The sequence below is a fragment of the Vombatus ursinus genome, unplaced genomic scaffold (assembly GCF_900497805.2).
Source record: "Vombatus ursinus unplaced genomic scaffold, bare-nosed wombat genome assembly UNPS02014784.1, whole genome shotgun sequence".
Lineage (NCBI taxonomy): Eukaryota > Metazoa > Chordata > Mammalia > Diprotodontia > Vombatidae > Vombatus > Vombatus ursinus.
Window position 1 is genome coordinate 12,251,924 of NW_020954562.1, and position 26,806 is coordinate 12,278,729.

General features: G+C 38.2%; 1 protein-coding gene across 4 annotated transcripts in view; it reads left to right on the forward strand.

Annotated features, from left to right (window-relative positions):
- FAM160A1 (family with sequence similarity 160 member A1) overlaps positions 1 to 26,806 on the forward strand; it is a 360,382-nt gene that overhangs the window by 209,716 nt on the left and 123,860 nt on the right. For all 4 annotated transcript variants that reach the window (XM_027866951.1, XM_027866950.1, XM_027866952.1 and 1 more), the window contains one exon: positions 9,133 to 9,759. In XM_027866951.1, the coding sequence (XP_027722752.1) occupies positions 9,133 to 9,759 (627 nt within the window). The remainder of the gene's footprint in view (positions 1 to 9,132; positions 9,760 to 26,806) is intronic.

Genomic DNA, 26,806 nt, shown 5'->3' on the forward strand with positions numbered 1-26,806 from the left:
ATTCCTAACTCTCTGGACTATTTCTTCCATGCCACAAAAGCTTCTTCACCCTGAAAGTTCACTTAATCCCTGGATTTCTCTCACTGGAAGTACCCTATGCCCTTGTGGCCTCTTCCTCTGATTGACTGGAGTCTCTCAGAAGCTCCATGTTAAGGAGGACACCCAGACTAGCCATATCTTTATTCCTATAAAGACTAATTGAGACTCAGTGGACTTTCTCTATCATATTCCCTCAGAGGTACCTTCTCTTCTCCCGCTCCATCCCTTTCAGCTTTCATTTCATGTTGTCTTTCCCCCATTAGAATGTAAGACCCTTAAGGACAGAGACGATCTTTCTTTCTACTTGGCTTTGGATTCCCAGAACTTTTCACAGTGCCTGACACATTATAAGCTCTTTATAAATATTTGTTAACTTGACTTAGAGGATGGGTTTCAGAAGGGTAAGACTTGAGGCAGAGAGACCAGTTAGGAGACTATTGAAATAGTCCAGGAGAAATGAGGTGAAAGTCTTAATAATTAGTGTTGTGGCAGTTCAAGGGCAAAGAAGAAATAGATGTGAGAGATGTTGTGGAAGTAGCATCAATAGAACTTGGAAACTATTAATATCAATAGAGTGAGGAACGATAAGGAGTCCAGAATGACTTTGAGATTGTGAATCTGAGTAACCAGAAGAGAAGGGAGTTTGAGGGAAAAGATTAATGAGTTCTTTCTTGGACATGTTGATTTTGAGATGTCCGATTTGAAATGTCTAGCAGGTAGGTGATGTGACGTTCTTTTTGGATCTTCTGAATAATATTGTTCTGTGTTAGGTGTTGGTCATGTTCTGTTTTGGATAACAAGCACTGTTTTGAACATGTTGAGTCTGAGATGTCCTTGGGATATCCAGTTTAAAATGTCTGATAGGCTGTTAGTGTTGTACAGCTGGAGCAAAGAAGTGACACTAGAACTGGATGCCTAGATCTAGCTCATATGTGTAGAGATGATCACTGAACACATGGGAGTAGGTAAAGTCATCAAGAGAGTATTGAGACAGAAGGGATATACTCATTGTGAGTGGGCATGCCATGGATAAAGATCTAACAAAGAAGATTGAGAAGGGGGTCAGTGGCAAATACAGTAGAGAGATCAAGAAGGTGGCGATTGAAAAGGGAACATTGGACACTAATGTGGAGTTGTAAACTGATTCACTCGTTCTGGAGAACAATTTGTAACTATGCCCAAAGGACAGTCAAAGTGTGCATACTCTTTGATCCATCAATACCACTACTAGGTTTATATACCAAAGAGATCATAAAAAAGAGAAAAAGACCTGCATATACAAAAATATTTATAGCAGCTCTTTTTGTGGTGGATTGGAAATTGAGGAAATGCCCATCAGTTGGGGAATGACTGAATAAGTTGTGGTATATGATTATAATGGAATATTACTGTGCTATTAGAAATGATGAGCAGGCTGATTTCAGAAAAACCTGAAAAGACCTATATGAACTGATAAAAAGTAAAGTGAGCAGGACCAGGAAAACATTGTACACAGTAACAGCAATAGTTTATGATGGTCAACTGTGAATGACTTAGCTGTTTTCAGCAATACAATGATCCAAGACAATTCCAAAGAGCCTCATGATGAAAGATGCTATCCACCTCCAAGAGAATGAATGCAGATTGAAGCATACTATTTTTTACTTTTTGTATTTTTTTGTGTGTTTTTTTTTATTTGGGTCTGTGTCTTCTTTTACAACATGACTAATATGGTAATAGGTGTTGCGTGATTCCACATGTATAACCTATATCAAATTGCTTACTGTTTCAGGGAGGAGGGAGGTGAAGAAGGGATAGAGAAAATTTGGAACTCAAAATTTGTTTAAAATGAATGTTAAAAATTGTCTTTGCATGTAACTACGGAAAAAGAAAATATCATTAAAGAAAAGAAAAAGGATCATTGGATTTGGCAATTAAGAGATTATTGTGGAGAGAGTAATTCCATTTGCATGATGAGCTTGCAACCCAGACTGCAAAGAGTTGAGAAATGAGTGTACACAGACCAGTAAATACAGAAATTTTCTTTTGGGGTAGATCACTAATAACTGAGTGATGATGGTGGTTATGATCAGGAAAAGCCTTTTGCAGGATAATGGTATCTTAGTTGAGTCTTGAAGTTGCACAGAGGATAATGGAATGAAGAGAGGAGACAGAAGTTGAAAGACCAATTTATGGGCTATTGTAATAGCTGTAATTTGGAAGAAAATTATGTTTTTTTGGGGGGGGGAATGAGTTCTGTTTTGGACATATTGAATTTGAGATGCCTGTAAGGCATCCAGTTTGGAATGTCCAATAAACAATTAATTGGTGATGTGGGACTGAAGCTTAGGAATGAGAGAGAATGGGACTGGATGCAATGAAGTCATCTGCATAGAGTGGGTGGGAACGAGGAGGTCAGCACCTTTTTCCAAAGTTACCTAAGATTTCTAAATTGGTAAAGCCAATGCCCTTGTTCAGTTCTCATCTTTTTTGACCTTTATGTATCACTTAGCAGGGTGATAAGACCCTGAAGTCATTGAAAATCAAGGGAGACTAGGGAGAGTTCTCGTTAGCCTTAAAAAAAAAACCAAAATAACTTTGGAAATAGGTCTTTGGTAAGCATTTTTCCTATTCACTGCTCCTTTCTCCAAGCCAACAGAAAAGATGGGAGAGAAATCCTTTTTTAAGAAAAAGGCCCATTGTATCGACTCTTGTTTCCATCAGTCTGTAGAATAGGTCAGCATGTTAAAATGTCATCAACTCTCTCAGTGTCTGCTTGTTGCCATGGCTGGCTTGTAGAGCTGAAGACTTTAGAGATGGCAGTGAGGAATTCTCCTGGAAATATTTATTTTTTTATTTTTTATTTTTTATTTTAAATTTTTTTTAGTCATGCAAAACATATCATTAATAGTCATGTTGTGAAAGAAAACAGACCAAAAAAAAAAAACCTCAAGAAAAATAAAGAAAGTGAAAAAAATACCCAAGTTTGCCTCAATCTGTGTTGAGGTACCATCAGTTATTTCTCTGGGGATGGATAGCATTTTTCATCCTAAGTCCTCCAGAGTTGTCATGGATCATTGTATTGCTCCGAATAGCTAAGTCATTCACAGCTGATCATCTGACAATATTGCTATTATTTTGTACCCAGTACATTTCACTTTGCATCAACTCATGTAAGTCTTTCTAGGTTTTTCTGAGAGCATCTTGCTCTTCATTTCTTCTAGTATAATATTATTCCATCATAATTACGTACAACCACTTACTCAGCCATTCTCCAGTTGATGTGCATCCCCTCAATTTCTAATTCTTTAGCCCCAGAAAAGATCTGCTATAAATATTTTTATATGTATAGGTTCTTTTCCTTTTTGTTTTTTATCTCTTTTGAGATACAGACCTAGTAGTGGTATTGCTATGTCAAAGGGTGTGCGTGGTTTTATAGCCCTTTGGCCATAGTTTGGAGATATTTTTACACCAATCATATGATTTAGATCTGGAAGACTCCCTTAACGATTATCTAGTTCAGTCAACCCTGTCATTTTCAAATGAGGAAACTGAGTCGGAGAGGTGAATTGACTATCCCAATATCACACAGAGAGTAGGTAGCTAAATCCAGAATTCTCCACTATTGGATCCAAAGCTCCTTAATCTCTAACTCATCCCCAGTTTTATGAGTATAACAGTGTTTTGATGATGATGGCACTGGATGGTAGCAGAGTTGTTGGAGACCATGAGTTCTCGTCTTAGCTCTGTGTATATAATCTTAGCAGTCTACCTCCCATATTCTGTTCTTCTTATTTTTAAAATGAGGTAGTTGGATTTGTTGACCTGTAAGATCTCTTCTTGCTCTGACGTTCCCTCTTGAGTTCTATATCTAAGTTTAAGTGATGTATTCATTATAAATGATTTTGATGACAGATACAGAGCACTTGTTTTGCTCTAATTACCAGAGTACCTTTGGCAGTAAAGAAGTCCAACCTTGTCCTAGGATCAGGCAAACTTCAGAGGGCCAGGGCTTATGCTGATGCTGAACAATGGACGTAAAATATATGTTAAGGCTTTTCTCTTCAGAGGAAGACTGGTCTAGTAAAAACCTAACAAGAGGAAGTCAGTATGAATGGAATGTCCGGAGGTGAAAGGTATAGTCGGTGAACACTTCACTTGCTGACTTTTCTTTCCTTCCACGATGCTACTTAGCATGAGCATTTCAGGGGATTTAGAATGTGTTAGGTTCAGCAGTGGCTTCAGTGAAAAAGCAAATCAAGTATATAAATAATCCCCTGCTGATACTCAGGTGTGTGCGTGCCTCTATGCATATGTATACACACATGCTTGTACACAGCAGGGCTGCAGATTGAATAGAGTCTCATCTGCCAGCAGGGAAGAATGATGAGGGAATTCTTCAATCAGACACATATCTTCCTAACAGGGAAGAGGGATGAGTAAACTCTTGGTTCACGGTTCTGTTTATACTCAAGTTAATCAGAAAAGATAATCATTTGTTGGCTTAAGTGAGCACCTTGTGACCGGAATATGTTGGTCATTATGTAAAAATGTTATGAGAACTCCTTACTGAAGTGTTCCTGAAACATAAACAGAAATGCTTCTGGAATTCAGGTAGTTATCATTTATGATTGGCACTAATGAGGGCAGTGCACTGAGTTCAAACAAATGAATAGAGCAATTAATGGAAGTGTAAAGGGTACCCTAAATTAGAAATTTATTCATCATTCTTCCTGTTGTGACTGCTCTCTGGCTTTGACTGTGGAGTATGTTTATCCTAAGGCTGACTGACCTTCTAGATAGGTTCAAAACATTTAGCTGTATAGATTACATGGACTTGGGATGGTGAAATACCAATTGCCAAGCTGTAAGGGTTTTTTTTTTTCTTAGACCCTTGCTGATTATCTCATGAGATGGTGCTAATATATATGATTGGTAGAAGGAGAAGAAGTAGTAGGAGTAGTAGAAGTTATTGTAGTAGGAACTGTAGTAGTAGTAGTAGTTATAGTAGTAGTAGTAGTAGTAGTTATAGTGGTGGTAGTAGTAGTAATAGTGGTGGTGGTATTAGTAATAGTAGTAGTCATGGTAGTAGTAATAGTAGTAGTGGTAGTGGTAGTAGTAGCCATAGTAGTGGTAGTAGTAGTGGTAAGTACAAGTGGTACCACCACTTGTAGTGGTGGTAGTAGTAGCAGTAATACTATTAGTAGTATTATTAATAGTATTATTATACTATTAGTATAGACTAATTATATAGTAATACTAATAGTATTATTAGTAGTGGCAGTAGTAGTAATGCTAGTAGTAGTGGTGGTAGTAGTAGTAGTAATATTATTAGTAGTAATAGTTGTAATGATGATGATGATGATAGCAGCTGGCAATGTGATGTGTGGTACAAACAGAACTGGACTTGGAGCTGAGAGAGATCTGGGCTCAGAGCCTACCTGACACTATTGTCTCAGTTTTCACCGTTTTGGGGAGTGGAGCTGGGAGGGGCTAAGGGTGTATATCTGAGAAATTAGTCTTTGAGAGATTCTATATTAACCCAGGAGCTTTGCATGCATGGCAGGGTTTGCTATAGGGCTGAGTTGCATCTTGAAAGAAAATATTATGTAGTCATTAGCAGCTCCTATCTGAACTTTTGTCTGTCTTTTTAGGTTTACCCAGCCAAAGAATAGGTATATTAGCACAGGACTAAATTGGGAGGGAAAAAAAAGTAGCCTGGACAGGTTGATAGACGTCTGTCCTTGGAGTCAGGAAGGATCTACCTCTATCTCAAAGTAGTTTTGTTACCATGGGCAAGTCATTTAATCTTTCCATACTCTAGGCAAATAAATCTTCAATGATCCTAAATTGCATAGGAGTGGCAGATAAGCCATGGAAGGAGTTCTCACACCAGGAGTGAGAAGTGAAATCCCTGCAGAGGTGAAATCACAGGTCTGCCTTCCTCCAAAATATAAACAAAAAATTTTGAAGAGCAATGCAAATTATTGGGAACTCAGCATTTAATAGAATGGGAGATTTTAAAAGAAAATAAATCTTGGGAAAATGTAAATCATGATTAAATAAATAAGTTGTTTTATTATGTGGTCTACTTTGTGTGTATATATATGTATATGCACACATGGTATGCGTACATGATACAACTATAAATGCTTACACTTATATGTAGGGGTATATTTTAAAAGAATGAGGTGATTTTCAGTCTGATTTTTAAAAAATTTCTGGCTCTGTGTCATCTATAAAAGCACCTGCATATGTATTTTTTGGACATAATTTTGGGTTAAGCTACTTTATTTTGCATGCTGCTCTTTTAGAAGACCTATGTGAAAGGGGTCCTTTCTCCCTACCTTTGACAGAACTTTAAAGGTGTCTATCTAAAGTAAACTTCACCAAAAGAACTGATATAATAGGGAATTTTTTCATTCTATATAATCTGAAGCCTTGGAAGGTCAGAAATTTTTAGGGTGGAATCCATAGGATGGAGAAGCAGCAAGATGTAGTAGAGAGAGAGCTAGCTTCAGTCTTGAAGAAGTGGGTTGAAGTCCTACCCCTAACACAGACTACCCAGATGACCCTGGGCAAATCACTTAACCTTTTTGATGCCCCGGGCAAATCACTTAACCTTTTTGATGCACCAGGCAAATTATCTGACACTATAAATTGCAGAACAGGTGGCAATCTCCATTAATAGAGAGAGTTTCCTTACTAGACATTGTCTATAACAAATTAAATCAAAGCTCATTAGTAGAAAACCAAACAAGCATGACATTTTGAGCTAAAAGGAGCTATATACTGTTCAGTCCAATTTATCATGGTGACACCCTTTCGAACAGTGTGGTCATGTGATCCGTCTTTCACCATTGTAGACACTCAGAATAAGGGAAGAAGAGGGGGAGCAAAGTTTCCTGGTGTTCTGAGGATCGAATCAAGTCTCCTACTGGGCATGAGAGAGATTCCTGTGTCCTTCTGGTTAGGAGTATGAGGTCTTTGTAAGGAAGAGGAACAATTCATTGAGGTGTGAGTGATGATGGGAGGTAATACCTGCATTTAGAAAAGTTCTTTAAGTAAAAGTGGCCCCAAAGTAGCTCTGCCAGCATGGTAGAGTGACAAGACACAGAGTTGGCTGCCATCTTAATTTCTCCAGTGTCAAAAGGCTTTATTTAATGGTTTCTTTTGATTTTCCATTTGGAATGACTTCATTAATCTTAAAAGTGATCAAAATGAGATGATATATGGAAAACAATTTGTCATCATTAAGCGCTGTGTGTGTTATTATTATGAAGTTATTAACACTCTCCCAGGAAAAGGTAGTGGAGCATCTAGAAGATAATCAAATCTTGGTGATTTTATAGCACAGAGGAAATGGTACATTTCACCTCTTCTAGATTTTGGGCTAACTTAATACTCAGGGTAAGTTGGGATTATAGGTTTAGAGAAATAAGAGAATTAGGAAATCAACTAGTCCAGCACTCTTAATTTTTGACATTTGAGGAAACCAAAGTCCATAAAGGTATGCCCAGGTTTACAAAGGTCATGAGTGGCAGAGCTGGGTTTTGACATGAAATCCAACACTCATTTTACTGTGTCAGGTTGCTTCTCGCAGTCATCTGTTCTAATTTCCTAGCATAGGTACAGAATCTGTAATAACGCATCAGATATAGCATTGTGCCAGAAGAGTAGTGAAATTAGCCTGCCCCAATTAACAAGACGCTGAGAAGGCAAACTGTGAAAGATCCAAGACAAAGTCACCAATTAAATCAAAGCCTTGGGCCAACTAAGCATTATTGGGAGTCTGTGCTTTAAAAGGACCTGAGCATGAAACTGGTTAACAGCTGGGTCTTCCAACTTTTTTTTTTCCTTTTGGCTGGGAGCCACTGAAAAGGTAAATGCATAGCATACTCCGTCTTTGAAATTCCCAGGGCCAGAATAGATTTATCCATTAATAACAATAATAAAAATAATGGTGGGGGGGGTGGTGGTGATGATGATGATGATGATGATGATGATCATAGTTACAGTGGGTAAGAATACTGGACTTGGAGGCAAGAGGGAAGGTCTGAGTTCAAATCCAGCCCTAGACACTTACTAGTTGTGTTTCCCCAGGCAAATAACTTAATCTCTTTTAGCCTCAGGTTTCTCATCTGTAAAATGAGGACAATAACAATACCTACCTGACTGAGTTGTGAGAATCCAATAACATATGTAAAGAACTTTGCAACCTTAAGCTATATAAATCCTAGCTTCTTCTTTTTGTTCTCCTCCTCCTTCTCCTCACTAATGTGCAGCGTGGTTAATTCTAGGGGTTTTTTGGTTGTTTGGTTTTGGACCTGTGATTTCACTGGTAGAGAATCTCCTATTATAGCAGATCAGCTGTTGATCTTTAGTGTATAATCTTAGATATTTGCCTGGGGAGCAGAGAGCTTAGGTGACTGCCCAGGGCTTATACAACCAATATGTGTCAGAGGTAAGACTTAAACTTTTCTGATTCCTAGGTTGGCTCTCTCTCTCCCCAACGTCTCCTTCTCTCTCTTGCTTGCCTTTTGGTGGACAAAAGGCAACCATGAATGGGATCTCATGAGGAGAAGGGAAAAGGCTGAGAAATGGATGCCTGTTTAGTGCATAATTTTGTAGATAAAGATTTACCAGTTGTGTGGGGAAAAAAATCCCACCGTACAGGTCCTCAAAGTATTTATTGCACTTACATACCATACACCAGATATATAATAATGTTATAATATTGTTATGTTTCTATCACTTTGCAAAACTTAAAATAAAATATAAATGTGAACTCTGGCAAACTTTGCCCTCTTGGAGCTCTCATGGTCTATTAGGGGAATGTGATGGATTCAGAGTCCAGTGGGCTTTCTACCACACATCTCTAATGTTATATATCTTTGGCTATTGACTTGTGGACAAGGGCACGCATGGATGCTGAAGAGTGTCTGTGACATTTATATTTTGAGTCAAGAAAATGGAATTTACAAGGTCCTAAACCGTGAAAATCAAACACACATACACACTCTCTGTCTCTGTCTCTCTGTTTCTGTCTCTGTCTCTGTCTTTCTCTCTGTCTCTCTCCACAGATATAATGATTTGTGTTTCCTTTTGGCACAGGTTGTGAAAATCTTGGAGAAACATGACCCTTTGAAAAATGCCCAGGCAAAATACGGATCTATCCCTCCAGATGAGGCCAGTGCCGTCCAGAATTATGTGGAACATATGCTTTTCCTGCTGATTGAAGAGCAGGCTAAGGATGCTGCTATGGGACCCATTCTGGAGTTTGTGGTCTCAGAGAACATCATGGAGAAGCTATTCCTTTGGAGCTTGAGGCGAGAATTCACTGATGAAACTAAGATCGAACAGCTGAAGATGTATGAGATGTTGGTGACCCAGTCCCACCAGCCTCTGTTGCACCACAAGCCCATCTTGAAACCTCTAATGATGTTGTTGAGCTCTTGTTCTGGGACAGCCACACCAGCTGTGGAGGGAGAGCTGGTTGTCTTGCTCAATCAGCTCTGCTGCATCCTAGCCAAAGACCCATCCATTTTGGAACTCTTTTTCCATACTAGTGAGGATCAAGGAGCTGCCAACTTCCTCATTTTCTCCCTTCTAATTCCCTTCATTCATCGTGAGGGGACAGTGGGACAGCAGGCACGAGACGCTCTCCTTTTCATCATGGCCCTCTCAGCTGAGAACAGCATGGTGGCCAACCACATTGTGGAGAACACCTACTTTTGTCCAGTAAGTTTTTGCATGTGGTCCACGCTCTTGTTTCCACCCGTTCTTCCCCATCCCATGTTAGTTCTCATTAGTCTTTTCCTTTCCCTTCCTTCTTTTAACTACTTTGTGTCTTGTTTCACATCAAGTGTTGAAAGATGTTGGGCCTTTGGGGAAGACAGTGTTGGAGAGAACAGAAAGAGCTAAATTCACCTGCCATGTGGCTGAGAAATCTTTCCCTGAGCACAGCAACTGGGAGAAAGGAGAGATTTGTGTTACCATTTTCCCCCTCCTGGCTTTCAAGTTTCATATATATTCCATTAGGAAACAGTTTATAGTTTGTTCCAATGGTGCAAATCATGAAAGATCAATAAAACTCGCATTCTTTTTATTCACTGCTTCTCTGGGGGAGTTCTCTGCCAGGAGGCGATGGTGGATGGTGAGGCCTCCACACAGTCAAAATCACAAATTCACCCAAGGGCGGGGACTGTTTCCTTTTGGACTTTGTCTCTTCAGTGCCTGCCCAGTTCCTGGCTTATGTTAGACCCTAATAAATATTTGTTGATTAATTGATTTTGTTGTAAGATGGGGACCATTAATTCCTTGGGCTTTAGCCGTCGCATAGTCCAGTTCCCTTCATTTTGCATGTGAGAAAACTTTGACCTAGAGAGAAGTGATTTGCCCAAAGTCACACTGGTGGCAGAGCTAGGAAGGTGAACCCCCAGACCCTTTGACTCCAAATCTTGCCGTAGCACTGTGTTTTTAATGAAAAATAAGACTTCAGAATTCTAACATAGTTATCAGTCAACCCATGATTAATCAATCAACAAGGATTTATTAAACTGCTACCATGTTCTGGGAGCTAAGGGTACAGATACACAAATAAGAGAGCCCCTACCCTGGCGGAGTTTTTATTTTTCTTGGGGAGTGGGAAGGAGGATGAGTCTGGGAGATGTGTGTTGACAGATAAATAAATATAGAATATACATGAAATAAATATGCAACGATTGGACAGAGGAGATAGTACTTGGGCTGGGAAGGAGTTGACAAGGGAGGGAATTTCAGGCATGGGAGGTAGGAGTTGGATGAGATGCAATGTCATGTGAAGAGCCTGCAAACATATGTGACTAGAGTTTAAAGGAGGGAGTGAAAAAGGGGGAAAAAACCAAGCATTTATTCAGTGCCTACTGTGTGCCGGGCATTGTGCTAAATATTTTACAAATATGATCTGATTTGATGCGTTTAATTTGTAATCTGTATAGAACGATAGGCAAATTGTGAAGATCTTTCAGCATCAATCTCAAGTTTGTATTTTATCTTAAAAGCAATGGGGAACCACTAACATTTCATGAACAAAGAAGTTCTGTGACGCCTGTGTTTCAGGAGGAGACTGTCATAGTTTTCCCTATGCCATTTCACCTCTTGACATAGAATGAAACAAAGTGTAGACCTCTAAGACTAGAGTTGACCAGATTCAGCTCCATCTTTACCTGTTTACTTCTTTAAGTGACACAAGGCTCCCAGCTCCTCTATGGAGTGTTCCAGAAATCTTCCATAAGCTTCAACTGCTTACACTTCAATAGCTTAAAACTGCAATAAGACTTTTGGGACACCCCATGAACCAGTTCTATGTGGTAACCAAATGGCATCTAAGGATGATCATAGTGTTAAAGCACCTCATGTAGGTGTAGGGAATGGGGTGGCATTTTGAGTGCTAAGAGGATTTTAACTGGACAGACTCAGAATGTGTCCACTGCTTCCAATAGGAGCTATTTACATTTTTCAAGCACAGTTTTCAGACAGACTCTTATTACCTCCCCACATTCTTTTCCTGATTCACAGACAGTGCATTCTTGGCCCTTTGAAGCCTCAAATATTCCATATTTTGCTGGAATCCCTTCAAGGACAGTTATGTATGTGTAGACATACGTGGATGGTTAAATTTGGAAATGGGCAGATAGCGCTTCCTTGCCATAAGACACACTAAGTGGATGGAGTTGATTCACTGCTAATTATGAAATGTGATAGGATTTGCTCTAAGGTTAAGAATCAATAACTGGCTTCACATAACTGAATTGCTAGTTTCTGTGCATTTGAAATTAAAGCAGGGCCAGACATGGGAGCACATGCCCATAATCCCTGCTACTTGAGAGACTGAGGCTGCTGGATTGCTTGAACGAGGGAGTTCTGAGCTGCAGTAAAGTTAAAGCTGATAGGGTGTTCATCCTAAAGCTGGTACCGATATGGTGAACCCTCAGGAGATTGGGGCTGGGGTGGAAAGAAGTCACCAGGCTGCCTGTGGAGAGGCAAGCTGGTTAAATGGAGGAGGGATAAAGCTTCCATGCTGGTCAGGAGCAAGAGTGGGCCATGAGTGGATGTTGTACTCTCTGCTTGGACAAAATAGGGATGCCTAGTCAAGGGAGGGAGAGAGAGAGACAGAGACAGAAAGAGAAAGAGAGAGAGAGAGAGAGAGAGAGAGAGAGAGAGAGAGAGAAATGTGTTGCCTAATTGACATTATAGGGGTTTATTTTAGAGCCTCCAGAGGCAGCTATATATTGAATTAAGATACACAATACACATACATATATACCTTCTATACATATACATATACATATACATATACATAGAGTATTCCAAAAGTCTATGAGAGGTAAAATAGCACTAAGACTTTTGGGACACTACGTGTGCATGTGCATGCATGTGTGTGTGTGTGTGTGTGTGTGTGTGTGAGAGAGAGAGAGAGAGAATATAGAGAATGTTTTTCCTTTTTGTGGGATATATTGCTTTAGCATGATGGAGTTTATTGGTAAACTGCCTTTGTATTTAACTACCACCATATATTTTAGTGATCTAAGAAAAACATTGCTGTATGAAAAAAACATTAAAAGTAAGACAGCCTACAAGGTAAATAGGATTTGAAATTAGCTTCTGGTTTACTGAGGATAGAACTGCATAGCTTTGCTATTAAAGAAGGGGGATGAGTGATGTAACAGTTCATCAGCAAGGGATTGGGGTAGGAATCTTTAGGATAATAACCCTTCAACATGTATAATGTTGGAGTGGTGGTGAAACCAGTTCTTATGCTATAGCCAGGTTTGATTGTTGGTTTTCAGAATTGCCTTGCTTTAAAAAAAATGTGTTTAAAACACTGTACTTACTGCTTTTAAAGTTTAGGGGAGAAAAACAGGAGGCAGTGAGGACACGGGCTGGCCTCATTTGAATAAAAGTCATAAAGGAATATGGAGCTTGGTTGTGTTAAGTTGTGCCCCTTAGGATAGATCCCATAATCTGATTTGTACTCTGGCTTCCATAATTACATCTGACACTTAATTTAGAAAACAAGGTCTCTTTACAATGGAGATAAAAAGCTCACTCCATTAACCATCTAGCAGAGGACCACAATTGACAAAAAGCTTTCCCTAATTAGTATGATTGTCAAAGTGTGTTAGCATCGGTCTTCTTGAAGAGTAATGACTCTTTTAGAAAACTAGGCCGCTGTTTGAACATTTTTTTTGGAAGGGGAGGGAGTAGGCTAATGGAAAGAGTTTAACACTCACCTGCTCCTACCTTCAAGATGTTCTTTGTCTGTACTTTCCCAAGGAAAGATAGAAAGGAAACCATTCTGCTACAGAAAATATTTTAATGCTAGCACATGGCCAGGAGACTAGATGATCTTATCAGCAGATTTAATTAAAGAAAAAAAAATCAGACAGAAATTGTTTTAGCCTTAGCAATTTGTTCCCCAAAAAGAATCTGTAAATCAAGACATGCAAATGAGAACAGCTAACCTTTAGGCACATGGATGCAGGTAGAAAGTTGTTGATCTCATCCCAAATTTATGAGGCCCTTTATTTTGGTGAGTTGTATCAAATAGTCCCCACCAGGTGTGTGGCTGCCAACTTCAGATAGAAACCATCTGCTGGAATACCTTAATGCTCTTTTGCTAAAAATGAATTGGATACCAAAAGACCTTTAAAGTTCAAAGACAAGATCTCAGCAGAGAAAGAACACAGGCTGCCGAGGTTGGGTGGTGCTGTTATTACTACTATAGGCTTATTTCCCATTTGAGGAAATTATGCGAGATATTGATGAATTATGTGATTGGATTAAGGCTCCCAAATGTTGGTCATAAAGCCAGAATTATATCAAGGACCTGTGATTTTTACCCATTGGTGAATGCCCAGTGTGGGAGTTCCCTTCATGGATGTGGTTTTCACCCAATCTATAACATAGAGTCCAAGAAAGTTTTCTGAGGCTGAGAGATGAAAATTTTTGCCCATGATCACATTTCTAGTAAATGTCAGAGAATGAATTTGAACCCAGGTCTTCCTGACTTTAAACCCTATCCATTATGTCAGACTGACTGTCAGAGCCTGGAATGTAACTGAGAGTTTTTTTATCTTAGACTTGTGGTTTTTCTGCAGTCTCACAACAGATTCCTCCCTCATTAATCCAAGTGTACTTGATTCTTTAGCAATTTATTTGTTGTGGTCGGTAGAGCTGATGCCTTCCTACCAGGTATTAGTGCTAGTTAACTTAGGAAATCTAGACCTGATGCTTTCTCTTAAGCCATGGCCTTCCATTTCTTTGAATCTTGTTTATGGGATACTTCTAAACTTTCTGGTATTTCATATTTATTAAGAGGTTTTTGGAGATAAGTAACAATCTAATTATCATGCATCTATAAAAAGATTAGTGGAACTGGGGTCCATTCATATTTCTCTGGCAGCCAGATGGCATTGGTGGATAGAATGCTGAACTCTTGGGAGTTAGGAAGACTCCGAAGTCCAGGTATTGCCTCAAGCACTTACTAGCAGTGTGACCCAGGGCAAGTCACTTAACCTCTTTCTGCCTCAATTTCTTTATCTGTAAAATGGGATGATAATAACATTGACCTCACAGGGTTGTTGTGAGGATCCTATGAAATAATATATGTAAAGTACTTTGTAAAACTCAAAATGCTATGTAAATTATTATGTTATTTTTATTACATAACTTCTATAGGTGTCATTTCTTCCATTTGACTATGAGTTCCTTGAGAGCAGGGACTATATTTACTTTTCTTTGTATCCCCAGTATTTAGCACAGTGCTTTGAATATAGTAAATGTTTAATAGATGCTGATCATCTTATCATCATCATCATCGTCATTATCTACTGGTGTTGATCACTCAGTTCTAGATCTGGAAGGTACCTCTTATACTCGCTAATTCAATTGGTATCTGTACAGAAATCCCCTCTTTGGCATACCCAAGAAGTCATTCAACCTTCACTTGAAGATCTCCCAGAAAAGGGACCCTACTACCTTCCCAAGTTCAGCCTTTTCTATTTCTGAATAGTTCTAATTCTACAGAAGTTTTGCCCTTGTGCCTCATTGTAGTGTAGAGGTGTCCCTGATTCCCAAAGGGTATGCCTGCAAAGCATAAGCAGTAGGAATTTCTACAATGCTGGAAAGGCTGCAAGTATGCCTGAGCCTGCTTTCCAAGGACCAAAGAAGCTTATCTCCAGTAGACTGGTGATGAATTCTTTGGTCATGGCAACCCAACAAACAAAGAAATTACAAAGTGGCTTGTTTCTATTTTAACTGGTACAATAAAAGATCCTATGGATCACAGAGTTTCTAACCCTTTCATAAATATTCTTTTAACTGAAAGTAATAACTCAGCAATCACATCTGTCAAATCTTTTTTAAAAATTTAATCCTATGGTTTTTTGATGAACAAAAATCTATTTTCTTTCTCTCCTTCATCTCCCCACCCACTGAGGAAAAAAAGAAAAATAAAACTCTTGTTACAAATGTGCATCATCAAGCAAAAGGAATTCCCATACTGGCCATGCCCAAAAATATGTCTCAACCTGTTCCCTGAATCCATCACCTCTCTGTCAAGAGGTCAGTAGCATGCTTCGTCATGTGTCCTCTGAAATCATTACAAAAGACTCCAGTTATCTTCACATAGAGTTATCAAAATAGTTTTAACCTTTTTTGTTGTTGTGGGAGCTTATGGACTCCTTAAAATAGTGTTTTTAAATGCATAAGATAAAAATATAGTATTACAAAAGAAGCCAATTATATTGATGTATAGCTGTCAAAATGGTTTTTTAAAAGTTCACGGACACCAACCTCTGATTGAAATATTTTGGGGGGAGTTTCAAGTCACTATTAATAATTTTTGTTCTGTGCTTTCTAATTCAGAGTTTCCTTCTTGGCAGAGAAAACAGAAGTAAAATAAGACAGTTGAGTGGTTCTGTCTTCTTTTTGTCATCCATTATCCTACCTTTTTTTTGGGGGTGGTGGTGAGGGAACCAGGGTTAAGTGACTTGCCCAAGGTCACACAGCTAGTAAGTGTCAAGTGTCGGAGGCCAGATTTGTACTCAGGTGCTCCTGACTACAAGCCGGGAGCTCTATTTACTGTGCCACCTAGCTGCCCCTACCTTTTCTTTCATCCTTTCTCCTCTATATAGTTTAAAGAACTATTTAAGAATTACCAGCCTCAGCTCATTTTAAATATTAATGATTCTGATTCAATCCTTATAGCAATGTGCCTTGGATAGAGTGTTAAACTTGAAGTCAGGAAGACATGAGTTCAAATCCTAATTCAAACACTTATTGGCTACATGACCCTGGGCAAGTCACCTAACCTCTTTCAGCTTCAGTTTCTTCTTTTGTAAAATGGGAGTAATAACACCTATCTCACAGCATTGTTGCATTAACCACATAAGATAGCATATGTAAAGTGTTTTGCAAACCTTAAAAGTGCTATGTGAATTTTTATTATTATGCTGTCCTTCAATCCTTTCTCGTGGCACAGTCCTGTAGAAGTATTATTCTAATTCAAAATGAGTTGAAGCTGAAAATAAATAATAAAGACTGAAAAGATAATTCTTAAAAAAAAACTACAGAAGAGATAAAGAATGAAAGAAAAGCTAGGATAATGGATGATATCATTTGCATACTTTTAAAAAATTATAAATTTTATTATTTTTTGTTTTTGTATCACCTCCATTTTCTCTTATATCCTCCCCAACTGTTTCCCACAGTCATCCCCTATAATAAAGAATATTGAAAGAGAATTTTGTTCTTGAGAATTTCCCATCCCTTTTCAACTGACTTTGCTTGCAGACTATTAGACTGTGGGATCTTCTCCCTCATTTCTGTGAAACCTTCTTGTGAAGGTTTCTGAAAATCTAGAGGCTGACTGCCTGGCTTTCTTTTCCTCTCCTATTACAACTCCTAAGGTGAAATTGTTAGGGGAAGCGAGGCGGTACAGTGGATACAGCACCGGCCCTGGAGTCAAGAAGACTCATTTTCTTGAGTTCAGTCTGACCTCAAACAGTTACTGGCTGTGTGACCTTGGGCAAGTCACTTAACCCTGTTTGCCTCAGTTTCCAAATGAGGTCATGAAGAGTCCCAACATGACTGAAACAACTGAACAACCACAAAAAGGTGAAATTGTTGCTTCCTCTTTGTTTTCCTACTGTTTCTGTCTCAACAGCCAGTTTTCCCTTGTTGCACGGAATAAGGTGCAGATGTGTATTTCACCTTGTCTTCCATCTTTTAAAGAACAAAATTATCATTAAGGCACTTATGGTATTAGTTGCTTCTTCACTTTGGGTTGAGAGAACACTCCAACAGATGTTCAGGTGATCATTGTTTTTGTTCCAGTTTTTGTCATCTATAGCCAAATGTTTCTTTCTTATTTTCTCCTTCTGTCCAAGTGGTCTGTAGTGTAATAGATAATTATCTCTTATGTTTCTTTCTCTATTGGACTCTATGATGATTCTCTTTTCTTATTTCACGATTTCCTCAAATCCCTGCATTTTAAATATATAGTGCTATTTCACCCCATCTCCATCCTTTTATCATCCTTTTATCTTTTTGAATAAAACATACTCTTAAAAAACTGTATTCCAATCATGAATCCCATTCTATTGTCTCAATGATTCAGGTGAGTTCAAATTTTTCTCCTTGCATAAGTATCATTTATTCACCTTACTTGTTATCCATACTCTGGGCATTCCACATTCCTGAGGTCATGGGTTTTATTGCTGCTGCCTCATTTGTTGGCTTTTGCCTCCTATGTATTATGTGTTTCTAATACTAGTCAACCTTTCTGGCAGCTATTACTCACCGTGGTGTCTGATTTGGTAGATAAATATAGACACTTTTTTTCCTTACCACCTCCTTTTTTTTTTAAATCTTAAAGCTCTCTTAAGCTGAAACAAAGTCTATGTAATAACTGTCATCGTGATTTTTAAAGGAAGTATGAATGTGGTGAGGGGGAGATTTTGCCTTACCTGTGCATGAGACAGAAGGTTCTCTGCCAGTTGTTCTTTTGTAGGTGGGGTGATTTGTCATCAAAGCTTAGTCTGTTTTGCAGTCAGGACTGCAATAGTTCTTTACCTGGGGAAAAAAAATAAAGATTTTCTTAGAGGATTTAAAGAGAAAATTTTATGGTGTGTCAAGTTTTTAAACTCTGCTTTTCAGAGGTCCTTTGAGAATTTATCTGCATGCAAATGCTGGCTCTAATTCATTGCTGCATAGAAAATCAAATCAATAGATACTCATTGAGCTCCTACTATGTGCAGGGTTCTTGTAATGAAAATGCTCTCTTTTAAACTGTCTACGCCCAAGCTCTCGTTCCTCTCCTGAGCTCCAATCCTGCATCACCCACCCACTACTAGACATCTCCATTTGGATATTCCATAGACATCTCAGACTCCCCATGTCCAAAAAAGAAATGCATCTTCCCCTTTCCACCAACTCATCCTTCCTTCAAATTTCCCTATTTCTTTTGAGCATGACACCATCCTTCCAGTCATCCAGAATCACAACCTTGGAGCTGTCCATGACTCTTCCCATTCCCTTAGATCTCCATTTCTTGTTAATTATGTTTCAATAGTATATCTTACATTGTTTCCTGTCTCTTTACTCTTAGGGTGATTATTCTAGTTCTAGTTCTAGTTCAAGGCCGTCATCATGTCTCTCCTGGCCTACAGCAATAGTCTACTAATTGGACTTTCAGTTTCCAGTTCTCCAATACATTCTCCATACATCTATAAAAACAATCTTTTTGCAGCATGGGTCCACACATGTCAGTACTGTGTCCAAGAATCTTTATTGACTCTCTGTTGCCTCCAGAATAAAATACAAGTTCCTCAGCTTGGCATTTAAACCCTTCACAACCTGGATTTCCCTTATCTTTCCAGGCTCATTTCAGCTTATTTACCTTCACATTCTATCCATTCCAGTCCCAAACTGGCCTTTTTATTATTTCTTGAACTTGGCAGTCCATTTCCCACCTCCAGGTCTTTCTATTGACTATCTTCAGTGTCTGGAATACACTCCCTTTTCACCTCTACTTCTGGGAATTCCTTGCATCCTTCAAAACTCAACTAAGGCACCACCTCCAATAGGACATCTTTCCCAAACACCCTACATGTTATAGTGCACTCTCTCTTCAAATCCTACTTATTAATCTGTTTAAATTGTGCATTCTTTAGTGGAATGCAAGCTTGTGGTGGTGGGAACCTTTTTTCATTTTTTCCCTTGTGTTCCCAGCCCCCCAGAGCATACTAGGTTCATAGGAAATACCGTTGGAATTGAATGTAATATGTTGTTTTGGAACTGGATGTCATTTGAAATCAGAAGGACCTGTTCAGGCTTCTACTTATAACTCCTAAATGCCCTTTGTGCAAGATGTGTCAGCAGAGCAGAATCTAAGTGTTATAGCTTCTTTTGTAGACACAAGATAAAGGGTGAGCAACTGATTGATTGGTATAGCAGGATGTGAGTCTTTTGTAGCCGCTGTTCACTGTTTGCCTACCACAGAGCACTGGGGAAGGCCAAAATACAGACTTTGTTTATAGGATACTGGATTAAGAGGCCAAGTTGAGTGCATGGTCAACATAATTAGGTAGGGTGTGCTATGTATGAAAGGCTTAATTGTATGAATCAACTTGAGAATTGCCCAGCCTAGCACAGAGGAATAGCTGTAGCCCTATTCCCAGGTATTCACTCTAGTTGAACATGCATTAAGGTGGGAATGACACTAAAAGGATTTCATGTATCAAAGCACAAAAATCTCAACCATGTTTCTTCCTGATAACTTGGCAACACTTACAAGTTGTTCATTGCCCTCCTGGTTGTTTCTCCTCAGTGGCTACCCCATTCCTTTTTCACAGACGGTCACTTTCTAAACTGTAATGTAAGCTGCTGCTATTAGTGTTGCTGTGGTTGGCTCCAAGCTTCCCAAAGTATTATGGGACCATGGAAGTGACCTTAGAGGCCATCTCAGGCAACCCCTTTGTCTTATAGATCAAGAAATTAAGGTTCAGGGAGGTGATACTTTTCCATGGTCACACAGGTAGTAAATGGTCCCAGCCAGGATTCAAACTGTGAGAAATAAGAAACAATTATATTTCCATATAAGGAAATTGAGAAGAAAGTAGCTCTGAACTTCAAGAACCAGATAAAATCAGGTGAAACTGGTGGTGTGATTAAAAAAGCTGAAAGTAGGACAAAGGTTAAGCTTTACTTAGCATCTGTAGGTTCCTGAATACTAGCTTCTCCATCTCTGGGTGGGGTTAAGAGGCCATTTGCTGAACATACCATGTATGAAGAAGGGAGAGAACATACCAAGGGGAACATGAGGTGGGCATTTTGGGAAGTCTGTGACCTGTGATGACTTCTACCAATGAAAGTCAGCTAGGAGGGACTTGTGGCTGGAAACAGGGATATAAGGTTTGTTCTCATTTCTGCAGGGTATATGTGCTCGTCTCAAGTTCCACACCTGCTTCCTACAGGAAGCGTATTAAAGGTTTCAACTGCTTCATGCATCCTGAGTCTGTCTTAACTTACTGTGTTTATTTGGGCACTAGAGGTTATTTCCAGCAAAACTCAGGTCTGTGACTGTAGATTTAGCAGTCTTTTCTATTCCCTTTCTTTTATACTTCAGAGCTAAGAAATGGCATTGCTCTTTATTTCTTCTTTCCTACCTGTATAAGGTAAGGGTATTCCTTTTATTTGTTCAAGCCAATCCTTCTACCTGTTCATTCCATCCCAACCCCTGTCACTTCCTCCACAAATGTGTTCATTTTCTTTGAATTCTTCATCTTCCTTCTATCTTCCTTCACTCACTCCTTCCCATTCTATAATTTATTTCTATTCAGTGATCATTTATTAAGTGTCTACCCTGTACAAGGAACTGTGCTGAGACCTGATGATACAAAGATGAAAAACAACTGAGCCCTTGTCTTTAAGGAGCTCAAAAACTAACAGGGGGGAAATAACACAAATGAATATGTTAGCAAGGTAGAATGGAATGAAGGCAAAGACAAGTTCTAGACAAAGTACCTGAAGAAATTTCAAGGTTGGAGAAATCACTTTCAGCTCAAGGGAGGCTCTTTGGAAGAGGTTATATAAGCTAGGTCTCAAAGGAATGAAAAATATTTCAATAGGCTGAGATACAGAGAGTGTTTTCCAAGTGGGAGGGGTAGAGATAGGCTACATGAATGTCTAGAGATGGGAGAGGGCAAGTTGAAATTGAAGAACAATTAGGAGTCCATGTTGCCTGGAATGTAATGTGTGAGAGGAGGAACAATGTGAGGTAATCCCAAAAAGATAACTTGGAGCCAGACATGGAAGGGCTTAAATGCCAGGCTGAGGAACTTGTATATATATTTTTTGGTATATTATTTTATGGACCACTGAAGACTTTGGGGTCAGATTTGTGAATTAGGAAGATTATCTTGGCACTTATGTGAGGGATGAAATAGAAGAGGAAAATGTCAAAAATTTGATATTTTGTTTTTGCCCAATTATTTGTAAAAACAGTTTTTAACATTTATTAAAAATTTTTTGAGTTCCAAATTCTCCCCTTCCTTCCTCCCCAATTGAGAAGGCAAGCAAATTGATATAGGTTATACATGTATAGTCATGCAAAACATATTTCCTTGTTAGTCATGTTAAGAAAGAAAACAGACAAAAAAAACCAAGAAAAATAAAGTAAAGAAAAAGTATGCTTCCATATGCATTCAGACTCCATCAGTTCATTCTTTGGAGATAGCATGTTTGATCATAAGTCCTTCAGAATTGTCTTGGATCATTGTATTGCTGAGAGTAGCTAAGTTATTCACAGTTGATCATTGTACAATATTGCCGTTCCTGTGTACAATGTTCTCCTGGTTCTGTTCATTACATTTTGTATCAGTTCACATAAGTCTTTACAGGTTTTTCTGAGAGCATCCTGCTCATCATTTCCATCACACATATTCCATCACAATGTTATGTAACAACTTGTTCAGCCATTCTCTATTTGATGGACATCCTGGAGGTAAATGTCTTGAGGCTGAGAGACCAGTAAAGGAGGCTTTTACAATAAATAATAAAGGCCTTTGACCTAGTGATGTCTCAGCTAGACATGTACCCCCAAGGAGGTAAAAAGATAGGTAGGTCCCATAGACACCAGCACTTTTGATAGTTGTCTTTGTGTAGGCAATGATCTATAGGTTTTTCCCTCCTTATACCTTCCACCCCCATCACAGTCTGTATAACCAAAAAAAAAAAAAAAAAAGAAAGAAAGAAAGCCTACTCAGGTTGTAATTAAAATAACCTTATCTTTATCTAGAAAACCATTTTTAAAAATTACAAAGAAACAGTGAGCAAATTTAAAATAGTAGAGAAACACTGAGTAATGAACCATACTCATCTTTGTATTCAACACTAAAACAGAAGAGAGAAACAGGGAGTTGAGTAAATTCACCATTGTTTCATTGATTTCTCTGAATAGCTATAAATTCAGTCACTCCCTTTTGGAGGGGTGAGGCTGGGAGAGGGAAAGCCTACAGCCACTACTACGCATGGTCAGCCCCTTGGAAAGTCCCACGTTTGCTTCTTTGTTTGCTGTTGCTCACTCTTTCCACACTTCCCCATGTCCCTCTCCAGAGAGAATTAACAACTGCCACTCTAGTGGAAGATTCTGCCAGGGCAATTCCTGTCCCATGATAACTTTGTCTCTTTCTGACCTGGAAAGGAATTCAACTCCTATGGTCTTTAGCAGCTTCACAAGGCAGCTGGTCCAAATCTTGTCAGAATGACTGCTACAAATCAATGAGGGGAGGGCAGTTATGGAGGCCTGCTGAGGCTAGATAACACGAATTTGTAGTGGCCCCTAATCAGCATAATGTTGTGACTTTGTGTGGTTCCAGTGGAGAAGGCAGATGGTGGGTGGATGCCCTTTCTTTCATAATAGCACTGCCTCTTATCTTTTTTTTTCTTTATATCTTTTCTTTTCTGAGATCGTGAATATCACTTGCTAAATGCCTTCACTTCAGCATGGACTTTCTGTTTATATTTGATATGGTCTAATTGCTATTCCTGACTTCATTTTCCTAAGTTCTATTTACATTTATTTTATAAGTGAGATCAGGATTGGGGATGGCAGTAGGAATACTTGTTAGGAAATTATTAAAAAGTCCATATGAATGGCCATGGAGAGAGTAGAATGTTAGCTCCTTGAGAGCAGGGACACTGGTTTTTGTCTTTGTCCTTGCTACTAGGTCCCTTCCAGCTCTGATGATTCTGTGATCTTTATACATTAAAGCATCAGGTCATATGAAATACTGATTTTTAAAATTTTTAATTTATTTAATTTTTTTATTTATGGAATTTAAAAAATTTTTAAGTTATTTAATTTTTTTATTCATGGAATTTCCATATTCAAGCATTTCCATAACACAGTATAATAAAAAAAGGTGATTGCGCTTGAAACTATGAATCTGTAATATACAACTTGCTATTCCTTTTAAATAATAAAGTTATGTAAATTTTGAAATAGTTATTTGAGAAAATAAAATAGGAATCATATTGCTCATGTGACAAATGATTAAATCTGTAGGAGACGTGGAACAGAGTGACTTGAGAGGTTCAAAGAAATGGGAATCATTTTTAGCTGGTAAAGGTGTTCATGAAGGAGATCATGCCTGACCTGACTATTAAAGACAGTGGGAGGATAATGTTAAAAGAGATAACGGTTCAGAATATCATAGATTTAGAGTTAGTTGGAGCCTTCAAAGTCATTCATTTCAGTTTCTTCATTTAACAGATGAGTAAACTAAGAAGGGGGTAGTCCATGAAGTACAACATGAACAAAGTCATGGAGGAAGGAGAGGACAGAGGACTCCTGTACTTTTATCAATAAAAAATTCATGAAAGTGCAAATTTCTGAATTTTAATTGTCTGCTAATTCTTCTGCAGCTAAACAGAATAGAAGCTAACACCAGGCAATCAGTCAATAAGTATTAAGTGCCTAATACGTTCCAGGGATGTATCCAGGAATATAAATACAAAGAATGAAACCATCCTTACTCTCTCGAAGCTTACATTCATGGTGCTTATGTGGGAGAGTTTATCATAGAGTCCATTAGAAGATTATTTTAATATTTTTTGGAAGGGGACTTATCTCTGTCTTCTCTTCTTTTAAGATGTAGTTCAGAAATCATCTCCTGTATGAAATCTTTCCTAATCCCCCTGGCTGCTAGTGCCTTCCCTCCCAAAAGACTTTGTATTTAACTATTTTGTACATAATTTGCATTGATCAACTTTATATTTATGCTGTATGTATTTTTACGTGGACTTATGTCACTTATCAGGACGTGCACTCCTTGTGAGTTGGGATTGTTTCTTTTCTTTTTTCGTACTTGTGGAGTGCAGAGTCTTGCACAATGGTTGGCACATACTAGGGGTTTAATAAATATTGGATGGTTGGTTTTATAAACTATGATTTGGAAGAACATTGTTCTCTTAAAAGATGGGAACCCAGGGGAAGATGCAATTCATGTTACCCCACGTGATGATTCTCTTTTCAACATAATTTCTCATTATATGAGTTAGCATAAACAATAGTAATAATAACTAACATTTATGTAGTGCTCACTGAGTGTCAGGCCCTGAGAAGTGCTTAACAATCACTATCTCATTTAATGTCTCAACAACCCTGGGAGCTAGGTGATATTATTATCTCCATTTTCTTTTATTTCCCACAATATATTGTAAAAAAATTTTTGTAACATTCTTTTAAAACATTTTTGACTTCCAAATTCTCTCTCTTACTGTAATCCCTCCCCCACCTATTGAGAAAGCAAGCAATTTGATATCAATTATACATGTGAAGTCATGCAAAACATATTTTCTTATTAGTCATGTTGCAAAAGAAAATAGACCAAAAAAACCCCCCCAAAAAACCCAAAAGCAAAGAAAGTGAAAAAGTATTCTTTGATCTGCATTCAGACTCTCTCAGTTCTTTTTCTGGAGATGGATAGCTTTTCTCTTTGTGAGTCTTTCAGAATTGTTTTAAATCATTGGATTGCTAAGAATAGCTGAGTCATTCACGGTTGATCATTATACAATATTGCTGTTACTGTGTACAGTGTTCTACTGGTTCCACTCATTTCACTTCGCTGCAGTTCATATGAGTCTTTCCAAGTTTTTCTGATATCAGCTTGCTCATCATTTCTTACAGTATAATAGTACTCCATCACAATTGTATACCACTATTTGTTTAGTCATCCCTCAGTTGATGAGCATCCCCTTAATTTCCAATTCTTTGCCACCACAAAAAGAGCTACTATAAATAACTTTTGTACATACAGGTCCTTTTTCCTTTTCTTTGATCTCTTTGGGGATATAGACTTAGTAGCAGTATTGGTGGGTCAAAGGTTATGCACAGTTTGATAGCCCTTTGGGCGTAATTCCAAATTGCTCTCCAGAATATTTGGATCAGTTCACAACTCTACCAGTAGTGCATTAGTGTCCCAATTTTCCCATATCCCTGCCAACATCTGTCGTTTTCCTTTTCTGTCATGTTAGCCAGTCTGATAAGTGTGAGGTGGTACCTCAGAATTGTTTTAATTTGCATTTCTGAAATCAATAGTGATTTAAAGTATTTTTTCATATGACTACACATTGCTTTGATTTCTTCTTAAAACTGCCTGTTTGTATCATTTCAATTGAGGAGTGACTTGTAGTCTTATAAATTTGACTGAGTTCTCTATTATCTCCAATTTCACTGTATGTAGGTGAGTGTAAGAAGCTGGCCTCACTAAGACATTGCTATGCGTTTACAAGCTTACGAATGCTCAATTTGTGACTAATTTAGTGTACATTTTTCTATACATTTTAAAGCAGTAGAGTTTTTGATATTTATGTGTGTGTGTATATCTAGATCTATCTATATATAGATAGATAGATATAGATATATAGATATACACACACACACACACACACATATACTTGTTTCCCTTATTGCAATGTAATTTCCTTGGGAGCAGGAATTCTATATTTTTATTTCAATCTACCGCACCTACCCTGAGGTCTGACATATACTTAATAAAAGCTTGTTCAGTGAGTGATATCACACATATGATTGGTGGAGTACAAATGTCATTGATGATGAGAATACATCATTATGGAAAGCCTGGCCGATCTTTGCTTTATCATATAGACCTTTTGTCTTTTTAGTCCCTTCTATAAATGCATAGGAATGATCTGCTTTAATTGGGTATTAAGCCAGTTGCTGTAGCCTGGTATTCCCTTCCGTGGCTTTGTGAGTTTTGTCATTTTTAGAAGTCTTTATCCTGAATCTAATATACATCAAATAAAATGGATATTTCCACATACACAGTAGAAGAGAACAGGAGGATTGATTGTACATGAAAGTGGAGATCTCAGATATAGCTTGTGGGCTGGTTTTTTTTTTTTTCATTCTTTTCTGAAATGATACATACTATTTGTAAACTCTGTCATTTTCCTTGCTAAACATTTTACAAAGTTAATTTATTCATTAAATTGATATTACCTCAGGTTTCCGTTTTTCTCCACTTAGAACATATTTTTGTTAGCTGAGATGGTTTGGGGCAACTTTTAGCCTCTTTGTTGTGGTATCTATGTTACACTGGTTAAATTTCTTTTGTTGTTCTTAAGTGGTGTCCAGTTCTTTGTGACTCCATTTGGGGTTTTCTTGGCAAAGATACTGGTGTGATTTGCATTTCTCTCTCCAGCTCATTTTACAGATGAA